Raw genomic sequence first — 14439 nt, forward strand, 5'->3', positions numbered from 1 at the left:
AGTAGAGAGCGTACTTCTCTTGGGAGGCAATCTGATCAGGTTTATATTCCTCTTTCACTAACATGTTCGACTTGTCACAAGTGATCATAGAGAGCACTGAAAGGAAAGCGTTGTCGGAAAAGTCATCGAAAGGGTCGTCTGTGATACAGGTTACACAGGCAGGAGGTTCAGCATGGTAATCTGTATGCAGATTCAGAAGATGGTTACCTACCAAAGACATCGTAATTTCCTGCGAATGAATACACTGCCGGAAATGGAAGATGTAGCACCATAGAGCACCACTCAAATACTGACAACGTTTTGAGGAAACGTTCGTCACATAGCAAATATTAAATAACTACAATTTCATTCCATTTACAACTAACACCCATCCTCATCAACAGTGTCAGGTATGACTCCGATAGACACGAATATAATCTTGCATTCCTTGCGACATGGAGACAAAAAGCCTCCGATTATCATCCTCATGGATTTTAGCTCCGTCTAAACTTCATGCTCTGTCAGTTTATGAAGATTGTTGTCTGGAAACTGTTGCGAAAGTGCACATCTCCTAATCACATTCCAGGCATATCCTGTGTGATACATAAAAGAACCTGCAGGCCAGTCAAACATTGTCTGTTCGTCAATGTATTTATGATTTGAACTGCAATGTGGAGATTTGCTTTATTCAGTTGTGATGTACTTTTTTGTACCCTGCTCATGAGGGGTTTAACAACAAGGTTTGCGATTACCAGATCAGTCCTGTTACCACACACAATAGCATCCCGAGCCACTGGCATGCATCTCGAAGATCGCTGCTTCCTGTGGCCCCTTACACAGGGTGGCATCCATCCGACCGCCACAGAAAGATCTGAGAGCAGAACACCAAAAAATTGCACTATACAACTTTGTACACAATGAAAAGGAGGGTTGGGCTATAGAGATAGCAGCAACTGTCGTTTTTGGAAAGCTGTGGAGGAGCAGAAATGCTTAGCAAACAGTAAATGGAAGGTTTACTTATATTTCTGCAAGCAAAGGAAGACCGATTACAAATAATGCTATCACAATGTCAACCAGCATGAGGCTCAGACAAAGATATGGTAGCATACTGGCTAGAGGCACAAGCTGGCTGAGTTGCCGCCGCTGGCTGTCCCACATTGCGGCAGCAGAGGGTACTCGTGGTGCAGAGTCACTGGACATGTGGCTTAATGGGCGCGCGCCACTGGGACTGTGAGATGCAGAGCGAGCGCTGTGAGTGCCTAATGCGAACCTGCAATTCCTTTCAAATGGCTCTGAGCTCTATGGGACTTAACGTCTGAGGTCATCAGTACCCCAGAACGTAGAACTAATTAAACCTAACTAACCTAAGGACATCACACACATCCATGCCCGAGGCAGGATTCGAAGCTGCGACCGTAGCGGTCGATCGGTTCCAGACTGAAGCACCTAGAAGCGCTCGCCCTTTGCGGCCGGCTGCAATTCCTTTCCCAACAACTCAGTGCACATACGGTGGCATCGATATGTGGTACCACAACATGACACAAAGTCCCAGCTGACTCTCGTTCTACACAATGCAAGTCTCTGTCATATGATGGCAGTGGAAATGACACAAGGCATTTAGAGATAACTTAGCTTCCAGTAATCTGTTCCCAATGATTTGTTGGCAGTAGTGTATCTGTAACCTCCACCTGAATTTCCTGTGTACTCATCGACATATTTCTCAAAGTCACTAGAACATTCCTACAACGTTGTTGGAAGGAGAATTATCCCACTACAGCCGACTACTGTCTGTGCCATCTGTCGGTATGATGTTCCATGTCCTTCATACTCAATCTACTATAGTTGTCAACAGGTTGCATGTACACGTCCACTGAGCACGAGTGTTACTCCCCTCCATGTGGAAAGTTCGAGTAACATTACACGAACCCATTCCGTGCTGAAAAATTCAAAATACACTGCAGTGACAAAAGTCATGGGATACTTCCTATCGTGTAGCGCCTCCTTCGCCTGACGTAGTACAGCAACTTGACGTGGAATGAACTAACCAAGTCTTTAAAAGATCCCTGCTGAAACATTCAGTCACGCTGCCCCTATCCGTCAATAACTGCGAAAGTGTTGTCAGTGCCGGATATTGTGCTCTAATTGACCATTCTATTATGCCCAATAAACGTTGAATGGCATTCATGCGGGTTGATGTGGGTGACCCAACCATAGGCTCGAATTTTTCACAATGTTCTTCAGATAAATCGCAAACAATTGTGACCTGGTGGCATGGCCCATTATCTTCCATAGAAATTTCATCGTTGTTGGGGAACATGAAGTCCATTAACGGCTGCAAATTATCTCCAGGTAGCCAAACATAAGCATTTCCAGTGAATGATCGGTTCAGTTGTATGGGATTCCATGTAAACACAACCCACCCCATCACCAAGCTACCACCAGCCCTACTGAAATCGGGACTCAGCTGACTAGGCCACGGTTTTCCAGTCCTCTAGGCCACAACCGATATGATCACGAGCCGAGGAGAGTCTCTGTAGGTCTCACTGTTAGCAAAGCCACTCACGTCGGTCGTCTGCTGCCATGACACACTAAAGCAAATTGCGCAGCACTCATCTAATAGATACGTTCGTCATACGCCCCGCTTTGCATTCTGCCGTTATTTCACGCAGTGCTGGTTGTCTGTCAGCAGTGACAGCTGTAATAAAACGCCGCTGCTGTCGACCGTCAAGTGAAGGGTGTCAGCCACTGCGTCGTCTCTGGTGAGAGGCAATCCCTTAAATTTCGTATTCTCGGCACTGTCTCACAGTCTTTATACTGTGGATAGCAGGATATTGAATTGGTGCATGTCACTTTCTCATACCACATACATATCTCTAAAAAGAGAAAAGCAAACTCTACTTACCATGTGTTCGAAAGCGAGGGGGACGAGCAGCTGAGAGAAATGTTTCACACCCAGTGAGAGCAGCTGCGCCGAGTCCCGCCAGTAGTCAGAGAGGTGCTCCAAGAAGACCGGTATCTCGGCCTGGAATTCTGGACAAGAAGACAGACGACAAAGTGGTGAAGAAGTCAGTGGATCAGATTTCTATGCAAGCACAACATTCGCTTTATGCATTCACGAGGATAAAGAGGATATGAAAGTAGAATTTACTAAATATATATACACTGTCAGACTACAGTCACACTACAGTATGGACACCTTTTTCGAACCCAAGCGATACACAAGTAGTATATCTATGCCTGTAGCATATGTTGATGGAAATGCCATCTCTTTGTAAGCTTACTTTTAGCATTTTAAACACTGGCGTCACCAGCACTAAATTCCCGTGGGAGGCCGTGGGGCGGGGGGTAGTGGGGTGGGGAGGAAGGGGGACCAAATAGGCAGGGTTACATCACAAAAGACACTAAATGGGAGATCTCCTTGAAGAAAGTACAAAAACTAGGAGCTAAAATCATGTTTTGGAGCGTTGCTAAGGTCTCAGACCATATAAACTGACGAAAGAAAAACAAAAAAAAACGCAACACCAAGAAAGAATTGTGTGACATAAACGAAAGTAGGAGTGTTTCTATATCTTAATGATGGCGCCTATTTCAATTTCGCGCCAGTCGCCTATGACGATACAAATTACATTTATTTAAATACACACTGTAACGGTTGTGATGGTCAGTTACCTTTGAGACTGGATGTGGCAGATTGACGTTAGTCAAGAATATCTTCAAGGCGACAGACACACTACTATCAACACCTCACTGAGTTTGTAATAGGGCAATGGGAACCTGGATGTTCCTTTGTGATATTGCAGAAAGACTTGACAGGTAGGTAGGTAGCCACTGTACACGACTGCTGGCCACGGTGGGCACGAGGATGCACGGTCTCGAGAAGACTGTGATCCGGACGACCACGTGGCTCTATGGAGAGGGAAAACCATCGTGTTCAGCAGATGGCTGAAGGAAAGTGAGCAGCAGTTGGAACAACGGAAACTCAATGACCTGTTACAAACTGGTTACTTCAAGGACTGCTCCGAGCAAAATTCCCTGTACTGTGCCCTATCCTCACCCCAAACCACCGCCATTTGCGACTTCAGTGCTGACAAGAGAGAGCTGACTGGGGACAGGGTGAAGATCTGTCGTGTTTTCTGATGAGAGTTGGTTCTGCCTCGGTGCCAGTGACGGCCGTGTGTCATTTGGAAGGAGGCCAGTCAGAGGCAGCTTGTCTGTGTGCTACACACATTCAGCCTACACCTGGAGTTATGGTAGGAGGTGCGATTTCGTATAACAGCAGGAACATCCTCGTGGTTATCACATGCCTCTGACGCAAATTTGTACGTCAGTCTGATGACTCGACCTGTTGTACTGCCATTCACGAACAGCATCCTAAAGGGTGTTTTCCAACAGGATAACGCTCGCTGTAGTGACCCCAACATGCTCTACAGAGTGTCGACATGTTGCTTGTTGCTGTTCGACCATCAGATTTCCGATCGAGCACGTATGAGACATCATCAGACGACGATTCCAGTGTCATCCACCTCAAGCGTTAACCGTCCCTGTATTGAGTGACCACGTGCAACAGGCACGAAACTCCATACGACAAACTGAAATCTGGCACCTCTACAACACAACGGATGCTCGTTTGCATGCCTGCATTCTAAATTTCGGGAGTTACACGTTTACAAATGTGCCAGCATTTCACATTTGGAATGGCTTTCGCCATGCTTGCATTAAGCTGAGATCTACCAGCGCTAATCATCTAAATATGGTACCTAGACATATATATTCCCGAAATTTAGTTAGTCTACATTAATTTCGTTTTTGTGTTGCAATTTTTTCCGTCACTTTATTTCAGTAGCTTTTTAAACTTCTACAGCTCTCCAATTTAAGCCCAGATTCAAACTTGTTTTGCTATTACCTAGTATAAAAACATATATGATATTAACATATGCACTTTTGAGGCTGTGCGTATGAGTAAAGTGTATTACCTCCTGAACCAACGAGAAAACCATTTCAGAGTTTACCATTTTTCAAAGCAAATAAAAGATTCGTTCGTCCACGATTTCGTCTCAGTAAGAGGTGGAGACCACATTTTTAAATACTGTATTAGTTTCATTATTAAAACCAGCTTAAGAAAGTGAAAATAACCCGTCAGAAAAGACAATGTACTTCATAGTTTCAAGTACAGACCTATGCATTAAAAGCATGGAGATCGCTGAAGACCTGTTATTTTACAAGAATATCTTTTTTCTGTGTAAGACGGACGAAGCTGCAATATGTAAAGCGCTAGTTTATTATAAACTTTCTTCTAGGGAACATTCAAGGAATGATAATATGTACAAATGTAATTTTCAATACGTTGTCTTTCAGTCACTTTAAAAATAAATTCCTACAAGCTTGGTAGTCATTCCCTTGCCTTTCAGGAAAGGAAGTAGCAATCAGTTGCTTGTAACACTCTTCATAGCAATTGCTTTTGACACAAGCAGTAACTACATCATTATTATTATACAAACATCAGGCTGTAAATGATTGTTGCATGGAATTCAGCTGGGTGCCTCCTTGCCACCCCTTCGAAAAAGCTTTCAGCAAAACCAATCAGTTTCACGTTCATCTACCCTCATCATTCACCCCACGTAGTCATACTAACACAGCTCGAAATATTTTCTTTTTATTGCATAATATAAGAGGATTTGCTTACTGACACGTTAGTCAATCCTACAAACCATTACTAATCACTGCATAAGAGCTTTCGATATGTGTAATTCGTTAGAGTTTGGAAATATTCGTTCAACGACGTCATTCTTTCTTTGTCAGCTAACAAGGAGACGTCTACAGCGGTGTCATGGACTTTCAGAAATCTTCTCTACGGTGATAACATGCTGTGCAGTGTAACGGTGAAGCTACAGGCGTCAAGTGCTGGCGTTGGTGGAGAGGCTTGCGTGACTCAGCGATACAGGTAGCCGCACCATAGGTGCAACCGCAACAGAGGGGTATCTGCTGAGAGTCCCCTCCTGAAGAGGGGTTACCAGCATATTAACCCATTTTATTCCACTGTTCCATTTTTGGAACAAAAGTACGTAATTTTTTTGTGTACAGTGATTTTAGTTTCTGGTAAGTTTGTTGCACTGCTGGCCTTCTACATGCTCCTTGCTTTTACACAAAACTGCCGGTTGCACTGCGAGCATCTGTGTAGGAACAGTGTTGGTGCTGTAGTAATTGCTATTCATGGAAAAATGGCTACAAGGAAAGGGCAAGTAAGTTTTACTATATTTGACAGTGATTACGACATTATAGTTTATAAATATGACGTATAAATACAATAATGATAGTCTGTGTGTGTTTTATTTGTTCATATCTGTTCTCAACAATGGGTTATAATGCATTACAGCTGAGTGTTACATTTTTGGAAAAGTAGGATTGAGTGGTTGCATTGAAATAACAGTAAAACACTTGCATTTTAGGTTGACTGCCGATGAAATTATAGCATTATTGGAAGACGATATTGATTTTGGTGATGCAGATTTGTACATAAATTCCCCTGATGACCCACGGCGGTCAGATGAAGATTCAGGTGACGAGTGTGAAATTGATATAAATCATAGTGGCAACCAGCTAGAATCTGTTGCAGAAGCAAAACTTGCAAAGTATTGTGAATGGGAAATTGTTACCCCAGAGGTAAATATTAGACAGTACTATGAATTGAAGACTTTGATTAGGAAATACGCTTATTAGAATCTTCTACGTTATTTATCTGTAACTATTTAAATATTCTTTATAGTTTCTAGAAAGTTGATGTTTTATTTTACAGGTAGGTCATAGGGAGTCTAATGAGCCATCATGTTCAGCTTCTGGTGCTGCCCATGTTGATAGTGTTCTGAGTCCCGAATGTTCTACATCAAATACTGTTCCTGTTACTGGCAGAAGAAAGAGGGCTGCTACTGCTACTTTCAAAAGTACAGCTCATGAGAATCACCTGCCCATCCAGTGCGAAATCCGAAAGCCTTACATAAAAGGGTGCTCAATGATGTACGCTATGATGGACAAGATCATCTGATTGTACCACTAGGCAAACAACTAAGATGTGGCCAGTGCAAGAAGAACACAGCAAAACAATGTAAGAAATGTAAAATTCCTTAGCATGCAAATTGTTTTGAGCAGTTGCATACAAACTGAAGTTGAAACTGAACTCAGTAAAACACAGTTTAATTTTGTTTATTTCTTATTTGGTTATACATCCACATTTTGGATAATCTGTAAATGAGCTGTATCAATTATGTAGTGAAAAAAATAAACGTAAATATGAAAAATTTACATACGTTTCTCACAGTTCACACTGTTCCATTTCGGGAACGTCAATTTTTTTATACTAAATATGTTTTTAAAATCATGAAAGTGGTATTTATGGTTTATCTACACTGGAAACATAAGATTTAAATAGGAATTCGTAAGAGATTTGAATGGAAAACCTTCTTGGGATCAAACAGATTAAGTAGTTGCAGGGGCAACAGTCTGGATGATTCACTGATTTGGCCTTGTAACATTACTGAAAATGGCCTTGCTGTTCTGGTACTGCGAATGGCTGAAAGCAAGGGAAAACTACAGCTGTAATTTTTCCTCTGTGAATGCAGCTTTACTGTATGGTTAAATGATGGTGGCGACCTCTTGGATAAAATATTCCGGAGGTAAAATAGTCCCCCATTTGGATCTCCAGGCTGGGACTACTCAGTAGGATGTCGTTATGAGGAGAAAGAAAACGCATTCTGCGGATTGGAGCGTGGAATGTCAGATCCCTTAATCGAGCAGGCACGTTATAAAATTTAAAGAGGGAAATGGATAGGTCGAAGTTAGATATAGTGGAAATTAGTGAAGTTCTGTGGCAGGAGGAACTTTTGGTCAGGTGGATACAGGAGTATAAATACAATAAAATACGTGTAATGACTAGGTTTAATAATAATGTATAAAAATAGGAGTACAGTTAATCTATTATGAACAACATAGTGAACGCATTATTGTAGCCAAGATAGACACGAAGCCCATGCCTATGACAGTAGTACAAGTTTATATACCAAATAGCTGAGCAGATGACGAAGAAATTGAAGAGATGTATGATGACATAAGAGATATGATTCAGATAGTGAGGGGACACGATAATTTAATAGTCATGGGAGACTAGAATTAGATAGTAGGAGAAGGAAGAGAAGGAAAAATATTGTAAGTCAATTTGGAATGTGGTGAAGGAATGAAAGAGGAAGCCGCCTGGTAGAATTTTGCACAGAGCATGACTTGATCATAGCTAACAATTGGTTCAAGAATCATGGAAGAAGGTTGTACATGTGGGAGAGGCCTGGAGACACTGGAAGATTTCAGATAGATCATACAATGGTAAGAGAGAGATTTAGTAACCAGATTTTAAATTGTAAGACATTTCCAGTGGCAGATGTGGACTTTGACCACAATCTATGGGTTATGCACTATAGATTAAAACTGAAGAAACAGCAAAAAGGTGGAAATTTAAGAGGTTGGTACCTGGATAAATTGAAAGAACCAAAGGTTGTAGAGAGTTTCAGAGACAGCATTAGGGAACGATTGACAAGAATGGGGGAAAGAAATACAGTACAAGATAAAATGAGTAGCTCTGAGAGAGGAAATAGTGTAGGCAGCAGCAGATGAAATAGGTAAAAAGACGAGGGCTAGTAGACATCCTTGGTTAACAGATGAGATATCGATTTTAACTGATGAAAGGAGAAAATGCAGTAAATGAAGCAGCCGAAAAGGAATACAAACGTCTCAAAAATGAGATCAAAGGGAAGTGCAAAATGGCAAAGCAGGGATGACTAGAGGACAAATGTAAGGATGAAGAGGCATATATCACTAGGGATAAGATACGAGGCCTGTTCAGAAAGTAAGCTCCGATTGATTGCCAAATTGAAACCACAGTGAACATCAGAAATGTTTTACTTGTAACAATTAGCTACACCTTTCAGCTACTTCTCTACGTAGTCGCCGTTCTGACTTAGACTTTTGTCATAGCGTTGTACCAACTTTTCAATAGCCTCATCATAGAAGGCAGCCGCCAGTGCTTTCCGCCAATTCTCCACGCTGGCCTACACCTCGTTGTCTGTGTCAAAATGTTGTCTTCAAAGACAGCGGTTCATGTGACCAGAGATGAAACTCAGGGGGAGACAATTGCGGACTGTATTGTGGGTAATCTAACATTTCCATTTGAAAACGATGCAGGAGCATCTTCATTCCCCCTGCAGAATGCGGCTGAGAATTGTCGTGAAGACGAAACAGCACGACAGTTAAGTAATGTTAGCTGCATAGCTTCAGGCGAAATTTCTCACCAGGCCCTCGTACTTGGCGGCAGACACTATTTTCTAGACATCTTTACGCACTCACTGCGAGCTCAGAAATGAGAAGAGCGACGTGATGCTAACTGGGGTTATACTAGAGACACTACCCAACACATCTGTGCAAAGCTTTATCGGATTTTTATAGTCGTTTCCATTTCGCGACCGATCGGAGCTTACTTTCTGAACGCCCCTCGTGGATGCTGCCTAAAGGTAAATTAAAGAGACCTTTGGAGAAAGGAGCACCACTTGTATGAATACCAAGAGCTCAGATGGAAGGAGTATATAGAGGATCTATATAAGTGCGGTGTACTGGAGGGTAATGTTATTGAAATGGAAGAGGACGTAGGTGAAGATGAAATGGGAGGTTATACTGTGTGAAGAATTTGACAGGAGACTAGAAGGTATAAGTCGAAACAAGGTCCTGGCAGTATACAGCATTCCATTAACTCCTTAAAGCCTTGGGAGAGCTGGCCCTGACAAAACTCTACCAGCTGGTGAGCAAGATGTATCAGACAGGTGAAATACCCTCAGACTTCAAGAAAAATATAATAATTCCAATCCCAAAGAAAGCAGGTGTTGACAAGTGTGAAAATCATCGAACTATCAGTTTAACAAGTCACAGCTGCAAAATACTAACACGAATTCTTTACAGACGAATGGAAAAACTGGTAGAAGCCAGCGTTGGGGAAGATCAGTTAGGATTCCGTAGAATTGATGGAACACGTGAGGCAATACTGACCCTATGACTTATCTTAGAAAATAGATTAAGGAAAGGCAAACCTACTTTTTCAGCATTTGTAGACACAGGGAAGACTTTTGACATTGTGGGTGGTATACTCTCTTTCAAATTCTGAAGATGGCAGGGGCCAAATACAGGGAACGAAAGGCTATTTACAATTTGTACAAAAACCAGATGGCCGTTATAAGAGTCGAGGGACATGAAAGGGAAGCAGTGGTTGGGAAGGGAGTGAGACATGGTTGTAGCCTATCCCCTTTGTTATTCAATCTGTATATTGAGCAAACAGTAAAGGAAACAAAAGAAAACTCTGGAGTAGCAATTAAAATCCATGGAGAAGAAATAAAACCGTTGATGATTGCCAATGACATTGTAATTCTGTCAGAGACAGCAGAGGACCAGGAAGAGCAGTTGAATGCAATGGACAGTGTCTTGAAAGAACGATATAAGATGAACATCAACAAAAGCAAAACGAGGATAATGGAATGCATAATTAAATCAGGTGATGCCGAGGGAATTAGATTAGTAAATGAGAAGCTTAAAGTAATAGATGAGTTGCTGTTTTATTAGCGAAATATTTGATGATGGTCGATAGAGAAAGTATATAAAATGTAGACTGACAATGGCCAGGAATGCGTTCCTGAAGCAGCGAAATTTGTTAACATCGAGCATTGATTTAAGCGTCAGGAAGTGTTTTCTGAAAGTATTTGTACAGAGTGTAGCCATGCATGGAAGTGAAACATGGACGATAAATGTTTTATACAAGAAGAGGCTTTTGAAATGGTGGTACAAAATAATGCTGAAAACTAGATGGATAGATCACGTAACTAATGAAGATGTACTGAACAGAAATGCCGAGAAGAGGAGCAAGATGACTAGAAGAAGGGATCGGTTGGTAGAACACGTTCTGAGGCATCGAGGGATCACCAAGTTAGTATTGGAGGGCAGGGTGGAGGGTAAAAATCGTAGAGGGAGACCAAAAGGTAAGTACAGTAAGCAGATTCAGAAGGATGTAGGTTGCAGTAGCTACTTGGAGATGAAGAAGCTTGTGCAGGATAGAGTAACATGGAGAGCTGCATCAAACCAGTCTCTGGACTGAAGACCACAACAACAACAACACATCAACATTTACAATTTGTCTCATTCTTTGTCTTTTTTACGTTCTTTTTCCAACTGGAATCATTTCGCAAGTGTTTTCATTATTTTTATTTATCACTCATAATGTTTAAACATTTGAAACAACGGATGAATCGTTTAAAAACAAAAGACGAAATAGTCTCTTTACACAGGCTGTGCATTTGTGCCAAAAATGTATATTTCTATTTAAGATGTTCCTTATTTGGATGGTTCATGTCATACAAACATTTAAAAAATTTATTCTTTTTCCAACTGGGATCATTTCGCAAGTGTTTTCATTATTTTTATTTATCACTCATAATGTTTAAACATTTGAAACAACGGATGAATCGTTTAAAAACAAAAGACGAAATAGTCTCTTTACACTGGCTGTGCATTTGTGCCAAAAATGTATATTTCTATTTAAGATGTTCTTTCTTTGGATGGCTCATGTCATAAAAACATTTAAAAAATTTATTCTTATTCCACTAGGGACTAAGTAACGCAGATGGTGATTTAAACAAAAGAAGGGATTATAAATAAAACGAAATCTAAGCCAAATGTGGAATGGAAATAATGAATGCAATAACATGGAGAGAAACGTAGAATGATAAAGAAGAAGAATTTGAGTCGAAATTAATACACAAAAATAATAAAATGAAATGTAAATACACTCCTGGAAATTGAAATAAGAACACCGTGAATTCATTGTCCCAGGAAGGGAAAATTTTATTGACACATTCCTGGGGTCAGATACATCACATGATCACACTGACAGAACCACAGGCACATAGACACAGGCAACAGAGCATGCACAATGTCGGCACTAGTACGGTGTATATCCACCTTTCGCAGCAATGCAGGCTGCTATTCTCCCATGGAGACGATCGTAGAGATGCTGGATGTAGTCCTGTGGAACGGCTTGCCATGCCATTTCCACCTGGCGCCTCAGTTGGACCAGCGTTCGTGCTGGACGTGCAGACCGCGTGAGACGACGCTTCATCCAGTCCCAAACATGCTCAATGGGGGACAGATCCGGAGATCTTGCTGGCCAGGGTAGTTGACTTACACCTTCTAGAGCACGTTGGGTGGCATGGGATACATGCGGACGTGCATTGTCCTGTTGGAACAGCAAGTTCCCTTGCCGGTCTAGGAATGGTAGAACGATGGGTTCGTTGACGGTTTGGATGTACCGTGCACTATTCAGTGTCCCCTCGACGATCACCAGTGGTGTACGGCCAGTGTAGGAGATCGCTCCCCACACCATGATGCCGGTGTTGGCCCTGTGTGCCTCGGTCGTATGCAGTCCGGATTGTGGCGCTCACCTGCACGGCGCCAAACACGCATACGACCATCATTGGCACCAAGGCAGAAGCGACTCTCATCGCTGAAGACGACACGTCTCCATTCGTCCCTCCATTCACGCCTGTCGCGACACCACTGGAGGCGGGCTGCGCGATGTTGGGGCGTGAGCGGAAGACGGCCTAACGGTGTGCGGGACCGTAGCCCAGCATCATGGAGACGGTTGCGAATAGTCCTCGCTGATACCCCAGGAGCAACAGTGTCCCTAATTTGCTGGGACGTGGCGGTGCGGTCCCCTACGGCACTGTGTAGGATCCTACAGTCTTGGCGTGCATCCGTGCGTCGCTGCGGTCCGGTCCCAGGTCGGCTGGCACGTGCACCTTCCGCCGACCAATGGCGACAACATCGATGTACTGTGGAGACCTCACGCCCCACGTGTTGAGCAATTCGGCGGTACGTCCACCCGACCTCCCGCATGCCCACTATACGCCCTCGCTCAAAGTCCGTCAACTGCACATACGGTTCAGGTCCACGCTGTCGCGGCATGCTACCAGTGTTAAAGACTGCGATGGAGCTCCGTATGCCACGGCAAACTGGCTGACACTGACGGCGGAGGTGCACAAATGCTGCGCAGCTAGCGCCATTCGACGGCCAACACCGCGGTTCCTGGTGTGTCCGCTGTGCCGTGCGTGTGATCATTGCTTGTACAGCCCTCTCGCAGTGTCCGGAGCAAGTATGGTGGGTCTGACACACCGGTGTCAATGTGTTCTTTTTTCCATTTCCAGGAGTGTAAATTCCAAGTTCAAAACGCATCAGAATAAGTGAGAGCAATTTTAAAAATATATTGATTAAAATGATGTTACAAAGGAATGGAAATAAAGAAATAGAACCCAATTAATTTGGCAAAAATAATGATTAAAAGTCATTTCAAAAAACGTTTAAAAATAAAAAAAATGTTATCTACCTGACTAGTTCTGAACTCTTAATTTCCTACATGTGAGGCCTGTATCTTAACAAATACGCTGTGCAACCAGTCTGTTTAAAAGTGTCTTCTTTAAAGTTGAAGATTATTAGGCGAAATTCCGAATTGTTTTCGTCGGTTACTCGTAAATGAATGCCTGTGATGGTGAATGGCTGCAGCGTCTGAAACTTGAGATCTTGACGTATATCACTGTGTAAATGATTTCAGAAAGTCGATCCCATCGCTGGGGATCTCTCCTCGTGAGACTCAAAAACTTGAAATTGCTTTTGAAGAAACCTTTGCCGACATGTCCCCATTGTCGCCCCCTCTCCCCACAATCGGTGGTGACACCCATGATTTTAAATAAAGAAAAATTAATTTTCCCAGCAGTTGAAAACTATGATGCGATAGGATGACATAAATTCATACCAACTTCCAGCCAAAAATACGTATGAAATGCCATATTATATATTTTAAGCATGGCAATAAGTTCTTCAAGAGGACATTTGGAGCGCGTTTATGATGATGGACACTAGTTCCGAATAAACCGAATGTTTAACACCTTAATACCGATTAATGATAAACATTTGCGCAAAGTTAAGCAAAAATGTAACTGGTGTTTTACGGTAACATTTTCCATTTGCGACACTGTATGTCCACATAGTGGCGAAACGTTCACTCTAACTCCTTCTATCACTGATCAGTTAATCGCTTCTCGAGATTCAGTTCTTTCCATGCTGGTGCCTAGCCGTTCTATTAGTTTGCAGTAAATTAGATTTGGTACAAAAGTGTAAGTCGCACAGTGTATGGGTATGCTGGGCCTCTTTCATTACATTATACGTATGTTCTAGATCACTTTCTTTACATCATGTGACCCACGCCATAATCTAAGATAGCGGCAGCCACGCCCCCTTGTCTATCAAGTGACAACCCACGCCCTTTCCCCCGCTTCTCCCCTCCCACCACCGTCTCATCAGCCTCTCCAAACAGCCACACCGTGGTATTAA

The 14439-nt window shown here is 42.5% G+C and overlaps 1 protein-coding gene across 1 annotated transcript in view; it reads right to left on the reverse strand.

Moving 5' to 3' along the window:
- Positions 1-656: 656 nt before the first annotated feature.
- LOC124553231 overlaps positions 657-14439 on the reverse strand; it is a 44116-nt gene continuing 30333 nt past the window's right edge. The window contains exons 4-5 of the mRNA XM_047127121.1: positions 2882-3009; positions 657-850 (exon numbers count right to left, since the gene is read on the reverse strand). Of these exons, the coding sequence (XP_046983077.1) occupies positions 812-850; positions 2882-3009 (167 nt within the window). The 3' untranslated portion in view covers positions 657-811. The remainder of the gene's footprint in view (positions 851-2881; positions 3010-14439) is intronic.

This window comes from Schistocerca americana, chromosome 11, assembly GCF_021461395.2.
Source record: "Schistocerca americana isolate TAMUIC-IGC-003095 chromosome 11, iqSchAmer2.1, whole genome shotgun sequence".
Lineage (NCBI taxonomy): Eukaryota > Metazoa > Arthropoda > Insecta > Orthoptera > Acrididae > Schistocerca > Schistocerca americana.